We start from the raw sequence: 22,735 nt of genomic DNA, 5'->3' as shown, positions 1-22,735 counted from the left end.
AGAACATGAAGTCCTTGGTGGAGAAAGGAAGTGCATAGACATCAATCTCCATTAACAGTTTGAGTGTTTTTTGTTGTCTGATTAATTTCTGAGTTGACATGGGTAACTACTTGTGTAGTTAGATGAGCTATTCATCCACACTGGGCATCTACTGAAGCTCTGACTGCACCCTTCACAGTCACATGTTTCACCTAATGTCTCATTAATTGAGCAGATCTTTTAAAATTCTACTCTTTATTCATATAAACCTCTTCTTGAAGTTATGCTAACAAAAAAGCAAAATCCATTCTATAAGAATTTAGTATTTTGTGGGGAGAATAAGGAATTATTGTTATGTTCTAAATTAGTTTATGATACAGGGGTCCATTAGGCCGGTGTCAGCCAAAGTGTATTCATAATGACACCAAAACCTGTAGTTTTTCAGGTGTTCAAATTCACTGTAGAGATGAAAACTAGAATGACCCAAGTGCAGATAACTCTTTATTTCATCAATTTGAGTCTACTTATTGCTTATATCCTATTCATATATTTAGTCTTAAGATAGTTTCACATACTTTTTTCTAAGTAATCTCTACACCAAACTTGAGTCTTGAACTCACGATCAAGAGTCACATGCTCTACCAACCAAGATAGCCATTTGCTCCTTAAGATAATTTAAAAAATATCTCCCTCTACATCATCCTTCCCCCCCTTTTATTTGTCATCTTGTTTTCCCAAATGTGGTGTCACAGGAAGCAATTTTATTTCATGCAGAGTTATAGAAGAGATTACTTTGATGGATATTGTACTGTTTGCATCTAACAAGTTAAAAATTCGTGCTTCTTATCAATGAAGAAATGAACTGGCATATTGAGTGTTCTGAGAATTTCATGACCTCTCTCCCATGGACCAACATATGAAGGATGGAAAGATTCATTTTTTTGCACAAATCAAGCTTTTTTCCCCAGTAACCACTAGTTTACTTACTTTTGCAAGCATCTGGAGCAGAGAAGGGTCTCCGGAGGTCCCGATAGAAGCCTGGCTTGCATCGCTGACAATGCTGACCTTCTGTGTTGTGCTGACAGTCATTGCAGACACCACCACTACGATTACCTGATGCCTCCCACACATTAATGTCAAAGTGACAGGTATCAGCATGCCCATTGCACTTGCAGGCTGAGGGAAAAAAAGACATGCAAGGAAAACAATTTAAAACAACAGGTTCTCTAATATTGAAGCAGTTAAAAATGGGGTAAGCTGACTACCAATCTTTTAAATTCATATATAATTAACATGCAGTGTTAGTTTTTAATTTTATTTTTAGTTTTGTAAATAGTGCACATTTTCACAACAAGAATCAAAACAGCAATATAAAAAGGCAAACAATGAGAACACCAGTCTCCTGATCCCTGTGTACCCTGTCACCCCATTTTCTTTTTTTAAAATATATTTTCAATTTTTTTAAGATTTATTTATTTATTCATGATAGATGTAGAAAGAGAAAGAGAGAGGCACAGGCACAGGAGGAGAGAGAAACAGGCTCCATGTCAGGAGCCTGACGTGGGACTCGATCCCGGGACTCCAGGATCACGCCCTGGGCCAAAGGCAGGCGCCAAACCGCTGAGCCACCCAGGGATCCCCTGTCACCCCATTTTCAGCAAGTTACTACTTTATTGTTTAGTTTCTTGTATATCCTTCCAGTGTTTCTTTATATTTTTTAATTAAAAAATTACGTTTTAGAATATGCCTGAAAGTCAGCAAAGTGTAGATCTGTGCTCTTAGGCAGAGATATTATAATTTCCTTAGCAACTGAGGTTGACATTTATTTTGGAAAGACTATTAGAATGGCTACCATTTTTTTCCCTCTTTCACAGTTAACACTTCACCATTTCCATTCCTGCTACCCCCCAAGGACCAGTGTCATCACTGTGGGTCCCCTAACCATGCTTAAAAAACTCGACATGGTCAGGCATTATTTGAAAATGAAAATTAATATATTGCAAATACAGGCCTAAATTCATGTTCACTACTGAGCCTGTAAGGAAACTTCTCGTGGACAGGGGTTAGTAACTTGGTAGGTAGATGGATATGTCTTTCATGAAGCACTATTCCTCAGCTATTGATGTACTGGCGAGTATAAGATAGTCTCCTCTAGAAGCCTGGGTGTGTTTCGTTGTTGTTGTTTGTTTGTTTGTTTTTATTAAAGAGGCCTGCATTGTTTCTTTTGTAACCATTTCTCAGAGGCATTTATAAGATTATCAGTAGCAACAAGTGACAAGTCTCTGTGTTCTATATGCATTTAGATACACAGTTGGTGTCTGTGGAAAGGACCAGAATGGCACTCTAGGAATTTAGGAGAAATTCTTTAGATTCTCTTGACGAGTGATTTAGAATAAGAATCCAGACTTTTTCCTGGAGGTCAGTTGTGTTTGTGCTATTGTTTTTTCATTGTTTCCTTGACATGTTATGATATTTTGACGAGATTCATAATCTTTAAAAAGCATAATATAAGATAATTTAAAATTTATGCTTAAAGGAAATCCTTTACATGTCTTAGAAACTAAAATAAATCAATTAGGATTCCAAATTATGTATGGGAGGAGAATTCTCACAATATTACCCACAGTACTTGCCTTTAAATCTTTGTAAAATTGAAGTTTGCGAGTATAAACATTGTTATGAGCATGTGTATTTCTCTGAACATTTTGAACTGCAAAGAAAAAATGGTTTGTATCCCCATATTTTTTACGGTTTTATCTATCTAATCTCCAACTTCAAACCTGAAGTTAGTCCTAGTAATGCAGTCTCGTTCTTGACCAACTGGCTTGGTTTCAAAACTGATTTGTCATTTCAAGTATCATAAGTGAAAAGAAAGGCATCATGGTACTATGGAAAAAACATTTAATTTGGGGTCTGAAGAGCTGAGATCAAGTCCTGACTATGGTTTACTAACTTTGGCAATTTACTTAATCTTAACTGAGCCTCAATTTCCTGATCTCCAAAGTGGGATTAACACCAGCTGCTTGCTTTTTTGGGTTGTTCTGAAAAGCTTGCTTTTTTGGGTTGTTCTGAAAACTGAATTTGAGATAGCTATTTTCATGATTATAATTCAATATCTCAGCCACGAGGGTCATTGTATGCCATAATTCTCGCTTGCTCTTGTGTCTAGCCATGTTTTTATTATGTCAGTTTCTGAAGGAGGGTGCTTAGGTCCTGCAAACTGTCCAAGCAAATGGGTAACACACTGTTGGCAAAATTGTCATATTGACAACTTTGCAAGCAGTGATTGTTTCCAATAGCTGAGGTCACAGTGAGTAGTGACATGGGGTATATTTGTGTAGGTTACTGTGCCCATCACCCACCACTTTATACTATGTTTCCAGAGACAAGGAGTCCACAGATAAGTTTACTTTACAAAGAAGGCTTTTAGGCTTGTGGGTATGGTACTCACTTCTGCACTCTTTAGGAGATCCCGTTTTGCCATCAGCGGCCTCCCATGGGCGGTCATTGTATAATGGTGCACAGTGTTGGCAGTGGGTACCTGCTGTGTTGTGCTTACACATACACTTTCCATGGACCTACAAACAAAAATAAGCAAGAGCTGCAAGTCATAAGCAATGCTAGGGAGGAACATTCTTCCCACCGTCTTACATCATTGGTTGGCTTCAGCCATATGACATTCATTCACTTTCCTAAAGAAAGTCATCAAGATGTGAGATCCTTTCTTTAGTTTGTCTTGTGATTAATTCAAAAGATTACATAATAAAAGGGGCGCCTGGGTGGCTCAGTCCATTAAGTGTCTGACTGTTGATCTCAGTTTGGGTCTCGATCTCAGGGTTGTGAGTTTTGAGCCCTGAGTTGGGCTCCATGCTGGGTGTGGAGCCTACTTTATTTTTATTTATTTATTTATTCATTCATTTATTTATTTATTTATTTATTTATTATTTATTTATTTATTTTTGGAACCTACTTTTAAAAAAAAGTTACATAATATATTTTTCTTGGTTGTAGATTGTGTGACCCCCAATGATCAATTCTGAGATACTGGCTAAATATTTACTTAAAATTTTAAAAATTCTTTTTTTTTAAGATTTTATTTATTTATTCATGAGACACACACACACACAGGCAGAAACACAGGCAGAGGGAGAAGTAGGCTTCATGCAGGGAGACTGATGTGGGACTCGATCCCAGGACCCCAGGATCACACCCTGGGCTGAAGGCAGGCACTAAACCGCTGAGCCACCCAGGAATCCCCTTAAAAATTCTTTATGCAAGAGTACTGCATCTTCACTATAGAAAACTTGGAAATCTGTAAATATGATTATTTCATATCATAATCAGCATTTGAAATTTTATATTTCTAGTACTTTAAAATACAATTATATTTAAGACTTTTTTCATATAACAGTATATTAAGATCATCTTTTCAATTCATTAAATATTCTTGTGCAGCACACTTTAATGGCTTCCTTGTATAGTATATAATTTATTTGACCAATCACCTATTTTTGGTTATTTAGGGTTTTATATATTTTTACATATTATATTTTAGTTCTTCTTTTTTTTAAGATTTTATTTATTTTTTCATGAGAGACACAGAGAGAGGCAGAGACATAGGCAGAGGGAGAAGCAGGCTCCTCGCAGAGAGCCTGATGTGGGACTCGATCCTGGAACCCCGGGATCATGACATGAGCCAAAAGCTCAACCACTCACCCACCCAGGCGTCTCTTATATTTTAGTTCTATAACAAATATCCTTGTAGCTATTTGTGTACATCTTTATTTATTTAGAAGTAAAACTAGAAGTGTTTTCTAGAAGTAAAACTGAACAATCAAAACATATATATTTTTTTTTTTTTTAAATTTTTATTTATTTATGATAGTCACAGAGAGAGAAAGAGAGAGAGGCAGAGACATAGGCAGATGGAGAAGCAGGCTCCATGCACCGGGAGCCTGATGTGGGATTCGATCCCGCGTCTCCAGGATCACGCCCTGCGCCAAAGGCAGGCGCCAAACCGCTGCGCCACCCAGGGATCCCGAAACATATATATTTTTAAGACTTTGAATATATTTTGTCATAATGACCATAATGATTTTTTCCAATCCCACAATTCAGAGTAGTTGAGTTTATTAAAATACTGTTTCTCATAGGAATGAATACTTCAGTAGAATTGTCTAGGATCTGAGAGTTTTATGAGTTTTATTTTTTCTATAATCTCACCAACAGTTTCTAAAAATTAGTATCTTGGATCTTGAATACTCCCTAATAACTAAGTATTGCCATGAATTCCAGTACTAACATGCACTTATTGTCACATGATGTCATGACTGTACAAATGAAAGTTATGTAAAGTAGCTCAGAATGGGGTTTCCAAATTTGGATCTATGAGGGTTTTTTTTTTTCTTGAGAAACAGTATAACAGGTAAATTAGCATGAAAGTAATAGATAATATCAACCAGTCAACAAATATTTAATGTGTATCTACTGGGATAGGCAATGTTCGGTACACAAAGCATTATAAAACATAATTTCTGTGTTTAAGAATAGTATAAAATAGCTTGATAAAAAAGATATACATAGAAAAAATTTATACAGATAAACAAGACAATAAATACCTGAGAAAACCAAAGGATGTTGGAAATTATTTTATTTTTAAAAAATGTTTATTTATTTGAGAGAGAGAGCACAGAGGGAGAGGGAGAAGCAGACTCCCCACTGAGCAGAGAGCCCAACACAGGGCCCGACCTCAGGACCCTGAGATTACGATCCAAGCAGCAGATGCTAAACTAAACCAACCAAGCACCCCAGGATGTTGGAACTTAAAAGATGCAGGAATCACCAGAGATTGGCAGTTGTGGAGGGCTTTAAGAAGGGGCTAGATTTTAAGCTAGTCCTTAAAGATGGGCAGAATTTCTGAAGGGCAGAAGGGAAGAGACTTCCCAGGAAGAGGAAGCAGAATGAACCAAGGTATGGTGCTAGGAGGCTGGGGAGAATCTGTGAACAAAGTTTATTTCAATACAGCTAGAATATTTTGACTGCAATGATAAAGGAACTACTAGAAATGACAGGTATGGAGTGGCCAGAATCAAAACGAATCCCTGGAGTTTAACAAATCTGGAAATAACTACACCAGTACATTGATGTACTACTGTGTGACCTAATTTAACACCAGAGTAAGTTACCCAGGAGCCCCTTTCTCTTTTAATTCTCTTATTATATATGTCTTTGGTTCCACTAGTAGAGACCCTCTAGATTATGCATTACCCACGTCTGTGACAGGACTGCTATGGACCTTATGCTCAGAAAATGTTCAAGTGCAGGAATGATCCACATGAGGCCTAAGTGTTATAATCTGGAAAATATCATAAATAATTATTTTGGTGGCCATATTGCTCAATTTCATTTCTGTGTATTGTAATGTAAGGTTTTGTACTTAATGAAAATTAATTTATAATTATAATTAATTACATATATATAACTTTTTTTTCAAGAGGATAGAATTGGCTCCTTAGAGTACAATGATGTTGCAAGAATTTTTGTTAATTTTCATCATAGAAATGGAACTAGTATTATAGATTCAACTTATTGATTTCGGTATTTTAACACCTAAGTGCGAGTTGAGCTTCAGTTACCTGTTTTCTTGGACTTCTCTTTGTGACTATCTCTCCTAAGAGCTGTTTATATGTAAAGTCCCAGGGAGTTGTAAGATACATCTCCATTCACACATGCAGGTGAGTTCTAAAGACAAATTTGCACTTAAATTTGGAGATCTGCAGGAATTCAATTTTTACTGCTCTATGAGAGTGTGGTCTTTCTATCCCAGCTCTTGGAAATCTGATTTTTCATATATTCTGGTAGAAATGTTCCAGTCCTACTGCATTTTTAAAATGATTTTATTTATTTACTCAGGAGAAACAAAGAGACAGAGGCAGAGACAGAGGCAGAGACAGAGGCAAAGCAAGAAGCAGGCTCCCTGTGCCGGGGGTGGGGTGGGGTAAGGAGTGGGTGGATGTGGTGGGGTGGTGGTGGGGTCGTGGGCAGGGGATGGACAGAGTTGATCCCAGGACCCCAGGACCAAGACCTGAGCCAAAGGCAGGTGCTCAACCACTGAGCCATCCAGGTGCCCCCAGTCCTACTGCATTTATTAAATCTTTTAAATCCAACATTCCTTATCATGGTGAAAAGTAGAAACTCTTTATCAAATAACTTTGGTGTGGGAAGATTCTCTAAAGGCTCCCAGTAAAAGCCGGATGACTGTTTACTTGTGCTAGATGCTGATTTCTATTTTTTTTAAACACTAAAAACTATTTTTATTGTACACTTTCAATGAGTCAAATTTTTGGTACATGAATTATCTCAGTAAATCTGTTAAAAGACAAAGAAAAACAAAATAATGGTAATAATGATAAGATTACATTTATTAATCATATGAATTTTGTTAAAGAAATTTAAAAGCACTTGTTTTATTAAAATATATCCACTAATTGCTCTTCTGGTCTCTTTTGCTAATATTTTTGGCAGTCTATGTGTTTGAAACCAGTCTCCATTTGATATAATTAATTGCGTATTAATTCAATTAAAAAAGATTAGGGAAAGCATTTTGCTCTAAATAAATCAAGAAAACTTCTCACTGTTATTTCTTAAAGATTAACAAGCTCATTCAAATTGCACTGGTTGAAGAAAATAGTGTGACTTTTTTAAACTTTGAGAAAGCTTTGAAAAAATATGTATTATTTTTTATTTAGTCTTTTAAAGACTAGTATGTGAGGAATAATACAGAAGAGGTCGTATAAATTGAACACATCATATTTACTGGGAGCTACAGAAATATTCTTTCTACAATAACTAGTAAAGAACATACATATTTGTGAGGTGATACGTGCTGATGATTCCATGAAGACTTAAATAAAGCTAGATTTTAATTTCAATTTTGTCTATCTCACAAATTTTGTCTTTTGCCCAAAAGAAAGATTGGGTAGCTCAGAAGAAGCCAAGCTTCCTTTGAGCTTAGGAGCGGGCTGCTGAGAGGTAATAAACCAAATCACAATTTTCTATGAAGATTTTTCAGATAAAGTGATAAACTTATTCACCAAGCATCTGAAAAAAAAAAAAAAAGAGGAAGAGGGAATCCCTGGGTGGCTCGGCAGTTTAGCGCCTGCCTTTGGCGCAGGGCATGATCCTGGGGTCCCCGGATGGAGTCCTGCATCAGGCCCCTTGAAGAGCCTGCTTCTCCCTTTGCCTGTCTCTGCCTTTCTCTCTGTATGTCTCATGAATGAATGAATACATAAATAAAATCTTTAAAAAAAAAGAGAGGCAGACAAACCATAAGACTCAATCATAGGAAACAAACTGAGGGTCGCTGGAGGGGAAGGGGGGTGGGGGATGGGGTAACTGGGTGATGAACGTTAAGGAGGGCAGGTGATGTAATGAGTACCGGGTATCCTATAAAACTGATGCGTCACTGACCTCTACCCCTGAAACCAATACTACACTATATGTTAGTTAATTGAATTTAAATAAGATTTACATTTTAAGAAAGTGAATCTACTTTCAGGGCAAAATTTAATAGAAGATAAACTTTACAAAAAGTTTGAATGGACCTCTGTCTTGAAAAAACAGATGCTGATTTCAAGCAAAATGGAGTCTTTAGAAAAACTGAGTAAGAAAAATCTCCCAAAGTTGAAGAGTTTAGTAAAGTGAAGATATATGGCTGGCATAAGTTGGTAGCATAATGAAAATTAGGGGGAAGAGTAGGTTTGTAATTGTCTAAATCCTATAACTTGTAAAAAAAAACCTACATACAGAACACCTAATATACAAATATTTGATGGAATTAGAGTCAGAATTCCTAGAATAAAAAAACCATCCTTAATTCACCACTGCTGTTACATGGAGTACTGAGGGAGGCATTTTAGAAAGTGTTAATTCTGAAGTAAATATGGTAAAGACCAAGGTCAATAAATGCTATTTGTAGGCAATGTCTTAGTCCTTGAGGCTGTGTCTTAAAGAACACATAAGATTTTCCTTAGGGACAAAGACAAGAAGATAAAATCCCCAAAGAAATATTCTGGGAAACATCCATAAATACAGAGGGCATGTGTTGGGGAGGTAGGTTCTATATAGATCATGGAACATATTAAATATCAGCCTAGGATGCTGGAATTTACCCCGTAGGTACTGAAGATCCATTGAAGATCTTGAGTAAGGAAATGATTAAAAAGTATATTAAATACACTTTTTTCCTCTTTCTAAAAAAAAAACCTTTCTAACTCATTCCTATCTTGTCTCTTGTGTTCTTTCTTCCATTTCCTCTTTTACTATTTCTTTTTTTTTTTTAGATTTTATTTATTTGAGAGAAAGTGTGAGTGAGTGAGTGAGTGAGTGAGAGAGAGAGAGGATAAGCAGGGGGAGAGAGAGAAGCAGGCTCCCCACTGAACAGGGAGCCTGATGTGGGGCTCCATCTCAGGACACTGGGATCATGACCCGAGCTGAAGGCAGACACTTAACCACCTGAGCCACTTAGGTGGCATCCCTATGTCTTTAATATATATATTGTATGAAGTATTGTTCATTTCCTTTAGAGGAACTAAACTATCATTATTGGTCAATTTATCAGGTTTGGTCTTGGAATGCCCATGGCCTATAAGTAATTTCACCCAGCTCATGGGTTAGCCCTGGCTCACAAATTCCAGACCTCAGGAGGCCACAGACATCTAGGGAAACCTCATCAAACATTCACATGTATCACAAGATAATGGAGACAGGTCAGTTCCCTCTGGAGTAAAGATTTCAGAGCATTCCCTTGCTCCCACATGCTGAGAATTGGGATGAACCTCCCAGGGTCTGAAAAATGCCAGCCCAGCAAATTTTTCTGCACACAGAAAAATTCAAGGAGCTGTCATTTTGAGAATTACCAAAAATAGCTGTAAATCATTATCTAGACCATCTGAAACAAGAAGTCCTTCCTCAGCGATACAACTGTTACTGTTCAAGCTTGAAAGATCACCCACTATTTGATGCTCGTGAAAAATGTGCAAGTAAATCTAGGTCTTTATTGGAAAAAAAAAAACAGAAAAAGGAAACTTTAGTAACAAGTTAAACATAGCTCTTTTTGGTACACAAACATGAAATAGATAAAGGGCAGGAAAATGGGGTTATGCACCTAAGGCTTAGTTGAAGAAGAGTGGTGTCTGGTTGTCTAATTGGAAAAGGAGAAATTGACTTTAACAAGCTTCTAACCCCTAATTATCTAAGAGGTATACCTTAGCATTTTGATTATTCTATGCATTTCATAACACGTTTTCTTATACTAAGTACTTTATTCTGTTGTCAAAAATTTTCCTGTTTGTATCTAATATTATTTATTTGTTATTAGTATTAACCCATTTGCAAGTCATTTTTAGCATACTTATAGGGAAGGACTCATGTAAGCTTTGAAGCAGTAATTTAAGCAGTTATTGGAACAGCATGCTCATTAGAATAGCATGCTTATTAGTTAGCTATGTACTTTCATGACAAATATATATTAGAGCCAAATAGGTAAGGAGAGAAAATACAATTTCTTCATATGTGAGGCTACAAAAGAATATAGGGTGAAGCAAAAATGAGATTTTTAAAAAGATTTATTTATTCACTTTAGGGAGAGAGAGCATGAAAGAGAGGGAGAGAGGTAGAGAGAAACTTTATTAGACGTTTTGCTGAGCTCAGACCCAATGCGGGGCTCAATCTCAAAACCCTGCAATCATGACCTGAGCTGAAACCAAGACTCCGATGCTCAACTGATTGCAACACCCAGGGCCCCCCAAATCCATCACTAGAAGATAGAGAGGTCTTGCCTTGAAAAGCTGCTTCTTCACTGTTGTTCCTTTTGGGGCAGAAGGTCTTCTAGTGGTCTACCCATGCAGTTGAGGAAATTAGCCATGGATCATTGGCAGTGTCAAGCATAAGGGCTGGGCAATCACTTATCAAGATGTTGCAAAATACTTAAACATTAGATGGGAAATTGGCTTAGCCAACATTTAGGGTCCTAACAGTCTTAGGGTTCTATAATTTTAAGGCCTGCTTCTCTGTGTTGGGAATACTGATTGGTTGTAGGCAACCACCCATAATGTTTTCTGAACCACCAAAGAAGACTTGTGTGGCTGGGTCCCGCTGCTGCCTTCTAACCAATGTAGAACATTTCCAGATTGTCTGAAAATCAAGTAATGGAAAGCTAGGAAAGTATTTCTTCTTTCCTGCAGGCACTTCTTGGGACACAAATGAGAAAGTAAATAAATATTAATAGTCTCTGAAGACAGACTTTCATTTGTTGATACTGACTATACCTAAACAAACATAAATTCTATTCTTTTTATTTTTCTCTTACTGTTTTCCTTCCCTGCTGCATTTTTCCTATTGTTTGTGACCAAAGAAATTATAGACTAAATATTCTTCTAAACTCCTGCCTTCCAAATAAAGGTATACTTCATCATCTAGTGATGCTCACCATAATGGAAATTACCAAAGCAAAAAAATCAATCTGGCTAGTGCTTTGGAGGCAATCATATTAACTGAATTCTTTTAGAATGCCTGATAAAACTTGCTTTACCAACTGCTTTCCAAGAAAGAAGGGAACAGCTGTTGTTCATGTCTTACTAAAAATTATAATGAAAATTAGTGGAGGAAAAAAGACTTTACAGCTAAGTATTCAGAAATTCTTGAATTTCATAACTTGATTTCCTTGTGCTCTCGTGCCATTGTTTACATGTACATGATTCTATTTTCATCTTTACCATTCAACTTTGAATTCCAATGGCAAATGAGTCTTCTTTTCATACTGTCGTTGGAACCTTAAAAAAAAATGTGAAAAGAGAATGCAAACAGTGCCTATTCTATGAACCAAAGGAAAATACCCACTTACAGGCAGCTGCAGCAATTCACAGAACTCCATTTAGCTATGACAAATGATTTAGAAGTGGAACAATGCTACACAGCAATTTAAGACAAAATGTGAAGGCAAAAAACTGACTAATTTCTAAAGAGATAGTATGTCCCATTTAGAGAGAAGGATTAACTTCTAAAAGAATGAACTTCTTATGCATGCAAAGAGATAAATTCTAATAACAGGCTAGCCTGTTAAAGCCTGCTCCTCTTATGCAGGACAAAAACACAGACAACAATGCTTCAGCATAAACCTTTGAATAGAAAGCATTGTGAGGAAAACATGTCTTTTCATTAACAAATAAAATATTCTTTTTTCTCCAATAAAGGTTTGCATGTTTTAATGTGGGAGTTCTATGGTGAATATGAAGCATAATAATTGAGTTTGGTGGAAAGCGGGCTTGTCAGAATGGGGCAAAGTAGGTTGAAGGCTAAGTATTCCAAACCTCTGCCCAATAATATATATAGCAAGAATGCAAGCAATTGAAAAGTTTTACAGTCTATTCATTGGTTTGAACTTGGACACTGGAGAAAACAGCTCTTGTAAGAAAGTAGGGGCAATAAAATAAAGATTGGTATAGAGCAGAAACAATTATAAATAAAGAATGAAAATTAGCCAATACTTTGAGACTTCTCTCTTCTCAGCCAGTTGCCTGAAATTCTTCCAGTAGAGATTCATTCCTTTAGCTCTTAAATGGGGTTGTAGGTCCAGGAGCTCCCTACAAAAATGCACTTATGCTCAAAAGGGGCAAATCCTTAATTATTAGCAACAAACATATCAGCTGCGATTATAACCATCTGTTCTCAATCTTAGAACTGAACTCAGAGTTGCTGAGAGGAAGTGGCTTCCTGATTAGGGAAAGGGAATGTCTTAGGGGGAAAGGAAAGGAGCCTAAGACAAAGTATGCCTACATTTGTTACCTTGCCAAGAACCTTGCTTTGACTGATAGAGCTAGAAAAAAGCATGAACGGAACCAATGCAAATTTCATAAGAAAACTGCGTTTAGTACACTGTATGGTGATCATGTGCTTATCTGTCCCTCTCCACTAGATGGTAAGACTTTGCAGGGAAGACACAGTGGGCTAAATTTCTTTGACTTTCTAGTAACTGACATATAATAGATTTTCAATAAATATGTGTGTTAATTTCTTCATTCAGCAAATATATTTTAATGGAGCATTGATAACCTTAGTTACTGAATTTAGTTCCATTTTATAAAATTGCCAAGAAGGCAGGGTACCAATCATGCATTTGAAGTGGGAATGGGATATTTTAATTGTTTGTCACAAAGCAGGATTTTGGGTCGAGTAGGATTAAAAGATATTCAGGTTTGTCCAGTGTGCTTCCTATAAGGTGCATACTAGTTGACATCTGGGCAAGGCATGTTGGTAAATATGTTCTTACCTGTAGTAGTCATGTATAGGTGTTCTGGATGATCTGGAAGCTTAAGGAAAATGTGTCAGCCATGGAGGGAAATGAGAATAATAATGATGATTATGATGATGATAAATAATAACAATAGCAGTAGTAGATAATATGGAGTAGCACTATGTGCTGGGCACGACTCTGGTTCATTGTGAATCTTTGGATTCACACAAGAACCCTATAAGGTAAGTACAATGATCACTGCCATTTCACAAAGGAGGAAACTAAAGTCTAAAGAGATTAGATAATTTGCCTAAAGTCACAAAAGCCAGTAAGTGGTGGATCAACAGTATTTGAATTCTAGCAGTCTGACTCCAGTCATCATCTTAAACCTTAACCTTTGCTATGTTAAAACCCTAGGGAGTAGGAATTTTGAGGGATCCACTTTGGCCAAGTCCCTTGAGGGTGCTACCTCAATAAAACAGATGTGTTCCAAAACGATTTGTCCTTGAAGAGCTCTTCAGGATTGAGTTTGGACTCAAAGTGAGCCATTTCATGGAGGTTCTGGTCTTGAGTGGATTATTAGTCCTATTCCTCTGGGAGAAGCCTAGCAGTTTTGGAGGTAGGAAAATACTGGAAGATTGGCCCCCATTTCCCACAACTGGCACGAATAATAAGCTTAGGGTATGGAGAGGATCCCACTGGTTCTGTGTAACACCTGGGTAATGAAAATTCTGATGCCTCCTTGGGGCATTTCTGGGCTGCTGCACATTTTACTAATCAGAAACTCCAGTGAATAAATTTACAAATGAAGATGATAACAAAAATGTAAATGAATTCAAAGATTTGCTCTTGTGTATAGCACCTCTTTTATCTTAATTACTCTCCTTATTAGATATGATTGGGTAGGGATAGTGGTAGTCTTTATAGTCAGTATTATTTTAGGCTATTAATGATAGTAATAGTAGTAAGTGAGGTTATGGAGAATGGTTACGTGAAAATGCTATACATAACCTAATGATTCAGATACATTTTTAGATTCAAGTTACTGGGTTTATTCCATTTTTTCATGTACAAAATTTTGTATGCCCCCACACTGTGATTTGTATATCTAAACAGCAGTTTGTGTCACTGTGAATACTCTTTACTATAAAAAATCAGGAGTTGAAAGAATATTCGGAAGCATACGTACACAAACACACAAAATTTCCAAATGCTACCAAATTTGTGTACTCCAAATTATGGGCATTTATTCCAAGATTGTTTAAAGATGTGGTTCCACCAATCTTTTAAAAATAGTATTATGGCTCAAACTAAGAACTAAAATCAAGTTCTGTGGGTTATCTTTCAACATACATCATGGCCCCTTTTGAAAAAATTAGATGATTGGTCAAAACCAAAACAAAAGAAAGCAAAAACAAACTCCCCAAACCTACCTGTCTAAAATAGAAGGGCAGACACTGCTTCTGGGCAGAGAAAAAGCATAATTTGGGCCTTTCAAATAAATTGCAAATTACTTTTGAGCTTAAAAATGTTCTTAATAAAGTAACCTCATTTAAAAAGGCAACTGAAAGAAGGTCTTAAAATATCCCTATTGTTTTAAAATGTACTATTGGCTCAACATTGTATTTTTTTAAGTGAGCACTTTAGTTTACATTTGGAGTCGTTGAGTAACTTTAGGTAGGATTCTCTCTCACCCTTCAGAGTAATAACTTTGTAGAACAAAGAAAATCTCTTCTTTTTTAAGTCCAGGAATAGGGCCTACTTTTATTTATTGCCAGGGGCTTAAGAGGCTTACATGTACCATCTTTTGAGAAAGATGCTTTGCATCTATTTCTAACTACATTCAGTATTCTTTGTCTATGTGTGTGTGGTTCTTTGAATGATGGCTTACTGGTTCTTCAGTAATTAATGAGTCAAATAAAATTTTTGACCTGTTTATTTTATATCTGGACAAGAGTCATGACTTCACTTTAAAAAAATGTATCCTGGGGATCCCTGGATACATTGGCCTGCCTTTGGCCCAGGGCGTGATCCTGGAGACCAGGGATCGAGTCCCACGTCGGGCTCCCTGCATGGAGCCTGCTTCTCCCTCTGCCTGTGTCTCTGCCTCCTCTCTCTGTCTGTCATGAATAAATAAATAAAATTAAAAAAAATAAATAAATGTATTCTTTAACACTGCCATTTCTTATCCTGCACAAGTTCATCCATCTCAAAGTTGTTCTTCTATCAAGACTTCTTGAGCATGTACTTCTAAGAGTGGAATTTAAACTTGCTTTATATAGTTAAATGGGTTTTGATGTATTATATTCTCACAAGATTGATTCTACTGGCTTCCTCTTTTCAGTATCATCAGGTACTTTATCTTTTCTCTGAGGACTGTAATAAATATTTCTGCCATAAAAATGCAAATAGCATTGAACTAAATATTGTGATGCCCAGGAGGCTTATGAAGTTTACATTCAGATGTTACAACTTATGCAATTTTCTCCCCACCATTATTTTATTGCACAGAACTATTTTTTATTTGTTCTTTGTTTCCAGTGGATTTTAAGAATTATTTCTGGCTACTGGGCTTTTAAAAATGATGTCTGTTCAGAGCATCTGGGTGACTCATTCCATTGAGCATCTGCCTTCGGCTCAAGTCATGATGCTGGGGTCCTGGGATTGAGCCCCATGTCAGGCTCCCTGCTCAGCGGGAAACCTGCTTCTCCCTCGACCGCCCCCTCCTCTCTCTCTCTCTCTCTCTCTCAAATAAATAAAATCTTTTTAAAAATGATGCCTGTCTGACATTTTTATTTGGATATATCTTAAGAGTGAATAGAGCTAGATTATATGCATAGTTTGGTTTCAGATTTGCATGTGTACAATGACAATATACTATGATTTTAAGATGTTTATTTCAATGTATCTAAGGCTTTCTTGCCTTATAACATCAAATTAGCTTCTCTTCTCCTCTATAATATCCACAATTTCTTCAGCTGTAAGATACAGAACTAGAGAAGATTGACAAATAACATTAGATTCTTGCTGTAGTTCTTGTCCTTAGGCAAAATTTTGAGTTTTCTATAAAGCTGTATGAGAAACTATGTCAGCATATAGCTAAGTAATTTGAAATTTCCTTCAAGCCAAATTGCTATCTGGTCACTGCATCCAGTTACTAGGACAAGTTGTTACATAGCCATCCCACCTGCTCCATCTCTGTTCTTCATTTGATCTCAACTAAGTCTTATTTTCATAACTTCACTTTGCACTTATCTTTATACACTGAAACTTTTCCAAGGTCACAATGCAAATCAGTGACAGAAGAGGGAACAGAACTCCCAAGAGAGTCCTAAAATACTAGAGGCCCCATCTTAGAACAGTGAGGTAATCAGGAGGATTTTTTTCCCTTCCCATCAACACCTAAAATAACTTCTCATGATAAAATCTCTTTGAGGAGAAAAGAGATCATATCACTTTCAATTCTTTAGTACCTATTTGATTTTTTTTTTTAATTTTTATTTATTTATGATAGTCACAGACAGAGAGAGAGAGAGAGGCAGAGACACAGGCAGAGGGAGAAGCAGGCTCCATGCACCGGGAGCCTGACGTGGGATTCGATCCTGGGTCTCCAGGATCGCGCCCTGGGCCAAAGGCAGGCGCTAAACCACTGCGCCACCCAGGGATCCCCCTATTTGATTTTTAATAATTTTAGAAAAAAAGCAAAAGTGGAATTAACAACATATAACTTCCAATACACTCTTAAAACTATTAACACAAAAACTATGAGACAAGAACCTAGGACATTGAGTGAAGGCAAAAACTAGAAGAACTCATTTTGTAAGCAACTTATCTGTCAAGCAGCATCTGACATGAGAGTGAAGGAAGGATTTGTGGGGGTTTTATTCAGTGTCTTTTAGGATTTAGATGGTTTTTATAATGAGCTGGGGGCCAGGTAGATTCTATTAGAAGTGCTGTGGGGGATTAATAAGTACTTTTCATCTTACTGACATTCACTTGCTCAATGTGTTCACATAGCTTCTGGTTATTTTAAAGGAAAATTCTTTGTCAGAGACTATTTTGCATTCTCTTACAAAGTGTTTTTTTTTTTTAAATTTAATTCATTCTAGTTCACATTTCCCACTGTTTTCCTTCTTTCTTGACAGCTCTGTTTGACTGTCACTCAGTATTCTATACAGTACAGAGGGTGTTACAAAAGTTGACTTGTTTAAGATAAATGAGCCCCTGATTGTAGTACAAGAAGCCAGTTGCTAGGGCATGTTTTCTTCCATAGTCTTTTGTTGTTGAATTAATTAATTCATTCAGATGCTTTTTTTCATATCAGAAAACTGCTTGTTTCTAGGTGAATCTTATAAAATGTAGTCTTCATTATTGAGTATGCTCATATAAAAAAAACAACAACTTATGCTTATTTGGCAACTCTATCAGAATGCAGAGTCACTAAGAAATCTGTGATCATCTGTATATGGCCAGAAACAATAGTCACAGCTTTTGGAAGAATTAGTTTTCTTCAATACCCACCTATTCAAAGCTACCGCTTTTAAAAACAGTGAGCTTAATGACCAGGACTTTAAAAGAAATATATTCATTCTGCAAAATTCCTCTATAACCAGCCATGGGTCTTATGTTTGTTTTTTGAGTTATTGATTTTTCCTATTCTAATTATATTCATCTAACCTAAAAGTCATTGTTTTAACCACATTTAAAGTGTGCAATTCCCTGGTTTTTAGTATATCAAAATGTTGTGCAATAATTAATACCACCTAATTCCAGAGCATTAACACAACCTAATTCCAGAGCATTTTCATCATCCCCCAAAAGAAACCTCATGCCCATTAAGCAGGCACTCCCTATTTCTCCCCAACTCCTGGTAACCACTACTCTCTTTATGGATTTGATTTGCCTATTCTGGACATTTCATATAAAAGGCATAATACAACATGCAGTCTTTTGTGTCTGGCTTCTTTCACTTAGCATAATTTTTTCAAGGTTTATTCATGTGGTAGCATGCACCAGTACTTTATTCTTTTTCATGGCTGGATAATATGCCTTTTTGAAAAAAGATATATAGCTTTCTTTGTCTTTTATTTTTCGCTTACTTTTTTATGTTTCAAGTATTTATTTAAATTCTAGTTAGTTAGCATATAGTGTAATACTAGTTTCAGGAGTAGAATTTAGTGATTCATTGCTTACATATAACACCCAGTGCTCATCACAAGTGCCCTCCTTAACGTTCATCACCCATTTAGCCCATTCCCCTCCAGCAACCTTTGTTCTCTATAGTTAAGAGTCTCTTTTTATGGTTTGCCTCTCTCTCTTCCTCCCCCAAACATGTTCATCTGTTTTATTTCTTAAATTCCACATATGAGTGGAATCATATGGTATTTTTCTTTCTCTGACTTATTTTACTTAGCATAATATGATCTAGCTCCCTCCACATCACTGCAAATGGTAAAATTCCATTCTTTTTTATGGCTAATATTCCTGTGTGTGTGTGTGTGTACCACATCATCTTTATTCATTTATCAGTCAGTGGATATTTGGGCTCTATCCATAATTTGGCCACTGTTGATAGGATAATATTCATTGTACAGATATACCACATTTTGTGTATCCATCCATCAGCTGAAGGACTTTGGGGTTACCTCCACTTTTTGGCTCTTGTAAATGATTCTGCCCTGAATACTCATGTCTAAGGTTTTATGTAGATATATGCTTTCAATCCACTTGGGTATATACAGAAAAGTAGGATGGCTGGATCATATGGTAACTCTATGTTAAACTTTTTGGGGAACTGCCAGACTATTTTCCACAGCAGCAGTATCATTTTACATTCTCACCAGCAATGTGTTAGGGTTCCAGTTTTTCTATCCTTGCCAACATTTATTTTGATTTATCTTTTTTATTACAGTCATCCAAGTGGGTTTGAAGTGGTATCTCATTGTGGTTTTTATTTTCATTTCCCTATTGACTAATATCGAGCGCCTTTTTTTTTTTAATTTAAATTCAGTTAGCCAAGGAGCACCTGGGTGGCTTAGCTTAGTCAGTTAAGCATCTGCCTTTAGCTTGAGTCATGATCCCAGAGTCTTGGGATGGAACCCCCGCATTGTGCTGGGCTCCTTGCTCAGCGGTGAGCCTGCTTCTCCTTCTCTCATGGTTTATCTCTCTCTCTGATTTCTTCCCATTCAATTTTCCATCCCTTCTCCTATGATCCTCTATGCTATTTCTTATATTCCAAATATGAGTGAGGTCATATGATAATTGTCCTTCTCTGATGGATTTATTTCACTCAGCATAATAACCTCCAATTCCATCTATATTGATGCAAATGGTAAGATTTCATCCTTTCTGGTGGCTTAGCAATATTCCTATATATATGATATAATACATCACATCTTCTTTATCCATCTTTATCAGTGGACATCTAGAGCTCTTTCTACAGTTTGGTCATTGTGGACATTGCTGCTATAAACACTGGGGTGCAGATGCCCCTTCAGATCACTACAATTTTATCTTTGAGGTAGCTACCTAGTGGTGCAATTTCTGGGTCTTTTAACTTCTTGAGGAACCTCCACCCTGTTTTCCAGAGTGGCTGTACCAGCTTGCATTCCTACCAGCAGTGTAAGAGGGTTCCGCTTTCTCTGCATCCTCTCCAACATTTATTGTTTCCTGACTTGTTAATTTTAGCCATTCTGACAGTGTGAGGTGGTATCTCACTGTGGTTTTAATCTGTATTGTCCTAATGCCGAGTAATGTTGAGCCTTTTTTCATGTGTCTGTTATCCACTTGTATGTCTTCTTTGGAGAAATGTCTGTTCATGTCTTTGACGATTTCTTGACAGGATTATTTGTTTTTTGGGTGTTGAGTTTGATAAGTTCTTTATAGATCTTGGATACTAGCCTTCTATCTGATAAAACATTTGCAAATATCTTTTCCCATTCTGTTGGTTGTCTTTTGGTTTTGTCAACTATTTCCTCTGCAAAAGCTTTTTATCTTGCTGAAGTCCCATTAGTCCATTTTTGCTTTTGTTTCCTTTGCCTTTGGAGATGTGTCTACTAAGAAGTTGCTGTGGCTAAGTTGAAGAGATTGCTATTTGTGTCTCCTCTCTAGGATTTTAATAGATTCCGATCTCACATTTCGGTCTTTTATCCATTTTGAGTTTATCTTTGTGTATGGTGTAAGAAAATGGCCCAGTTTCATTCTTCTACATGTGGCTGTCCAATTTTCCCAACACTATTTGTTGAAGAGACTGTCTTTTTTCCATCGGATATTCTTTCCTGCTTTGTTGAAGATTAGTTGACATACAATTGAGGGTCCATTTCTGGGTTTTTGTGCCAGTGCCATATTGTCTTGATGATTACAGCTTTGTAAGATAGCATGAAGTGGGAATTGTGATGCCACCAGCTTTGGTTTTCTTTTTCAACATTCCTCTGGCTATTTGAGGTCTTTTCTGGTTCCATACAAATTTTAGGATAATTTGTTCCAGCTCTGTGAAAAATGTCAATAGTATTTTGATAGGGATTGCATTGAATGTGTAGATTGCTCTGGGTAGCATAGAAATTTTCACAATATTTGTTCTTCCAATTCATGAGCATGGAATGTTCTTCCATTTCTTTGTGTCTTCCTCAATTTCCCTCATAAGTGTTCTAGAGTTTTTAGCACACAGATCCTTTACCTCTTTGGTTAGGTTTATTCCTAGGTATCTTATGGTTTTTGGTGCAGTTGTAAATGGGCTTGTTTTCTTAATTTAAATCCTTCTGCAGCTTCATTATTGGTGTATAGAAATGCAACAGATTTCTGTACATTGATTTTGTATCCTGCAACTTTACTGAATTGGTTTATTGGCTCTAGCAGTTTTTTGGTGGAGTCCTCTTTGGATTTCCTATATAGAGTATCATGTCACCTGCAAATAGTGAAAGTTTTACTTTTTCCTTGCTGATTTGGATGTCTTTTATTTCTTTTTGTTGTCTGATTGTTGTGGTTAGGACTTCCAGTACTATGTTGAATAAAAGTGTTAAGAGTGGACATCCTTGTCTTGTTCCTGACCTTAGGGGAAAAGCTCACAGTTTTTCCCCATTAAGGATGATATTAGCTGTGGGTTTTTCATATATAGCCTTTATTATGTTGAGGTATGTTCCCTTTAAATCTACTTTGTTGAGGGTTTTTATCATGAATGATGTTGTACTTTGTCAAATGCTTTTTCTGCATCTATTGAAATGATCATATAGTCCTTACCTTTTCTCTTATTGATGTGATATATCATGTTGATTGGTTTGTGAATACTGAACCACTCTTGCTACCCAGGAATAAATCCCATTTGATCATGGTGAATGATTTTTTAAAATGTATTTTTGGATTCAGTTTGCTAGTATTTTGTTGAGAATTTTTGCATCTATGTTTCAGGGATATTGGCCTGTGGTTCTCTTTTTTGTGTGGTATCTTTATCTGGTTTTGGTATTAGGGTAATAATGCTGGTCTCATAGAATGAATTTGAGAGTTTTCCTTCTTTTTCTATTTTTTGGGAAGAGTTTGAGAAGAATAGGGTATTAGCTCTTCTTTAAATGTTTGGTGGAGTTTGCTTATGAAGCCATCTGGTCCTGGATTTTTGTTTTGGAGAGCTTTTTGATTACTGATTAATTTCTTTGCTAATAATCAGTCTGTTCAAATTTTCTGTTTCTTCTTCTGTTTCAGTTTTAGTAGGTTATAGGTTTCTACAAATTTATCCATTTCTTCTAGATTGTCCAATTTTTTGGCATATAGTTTTTTAGACATTCTCTTATAATTGTTAGTATTTATGCATTGTTTAGTTGTTATTTCTTCTCTCTCATTTGTAATTTTATTTATTTGGGTCCTTTCTCTTTTTTCTTGATAGGTCTGGCTACAGGTTTATCAATTTTTTCAAAATTTTTTTTAAAGAAACAGCTCCTGGTTTTATTGATCTGATCTATTGTTTTTCTAGTTTCTATATCATTTATTTCTGCTCTAATGGTAATTATTTCTTCCTTCTCCTAGTTTTAGGTTTTGTTTGTTGTTCTTTTTCTAGTTCCCTTAAGTATAAAGTTAGGTTGCTTATTTGAGATTTTTCTTGCTTCTTGAGTAGGCCTGTATTACTATAAACTTTCCTCTTAGAACCACTTTTGGTGTATCCTAAAAGTTTAAATCATTGTATTTTCATTTTCATCTGGTTCCATGTACTTTTTTTTCTTCTTCTATTTCCTGGTTGGCCCATTCATTGTTTAGCAGCATGTTATTTAACCTCCATGTATTTGTGGGTTTTCCAGCTTTTTTTCTTATGACTGACTTCTAATGTTATAGCATTGTGGTCAAAAAAGGTGCATATTATGACTTTGATGTTCTCAAATTAGTTGAGGCTTGTTTTGTAAACTAATATGTTATCTACTCTGGAGAATTTTCCACGTGTACTTGAAAATAATTTGTCTTCTGCTGTTTTAGGATGGAGTGTTC

The 22,735-nt window shown here is 36.3% G+C and overlaps 1 protein-coding gene across 2 annotated transcripts in view; it reads right to left on the bottom strand.

The window, feature by feature from the left end:
• Window positions 1–22,735, bottom strand: part of NTN4 (netrin 4) — a 121,974-nt gene that overhangs the window by 42,745 nt on the left and 56,494 nt on the right. For both annotated transcript variants that reach the window (XM_055336500.1, XM_055336501.1), the window contains exons 4-5: window positions 3,431–3,557; window positions 967–1,155 (exon numbers count right to left, since the gene is read on the bottom strand). In XM_055336500.1, coding sequence (XP_055192475.1) covers window positions 967–1,155; window positions 3,431–3,557 — 316 coding nt within the window. The remainder of the gene's footprint in view (window positions 1–966; window positions 1,156–3,430; window positions 3,558–22,735) is intronic.

The sequence above is a fragment of the Nyctereutes procyonoides genome, unplaced genomic scaffold (assembly GCF_905146905.1).
Source record: "Nyctereutes procyonoides isolate TBG_1078 unplaced genomic scaffold, NYPRO_anot_genome, whole genome shotgun sequence".
Taxonomy (NCBI): Eukaryota; Metazoa; Chordata; class Mammalia; order Carnivora; family Canidae; genus Nyctereutes; species Nyctereutes procyonoides.
The sequence above is the reverse complement of the archived record's forward strand: the minus strand, read 5'-3'. Positions and strand labels throughout refer to the sequence as shown.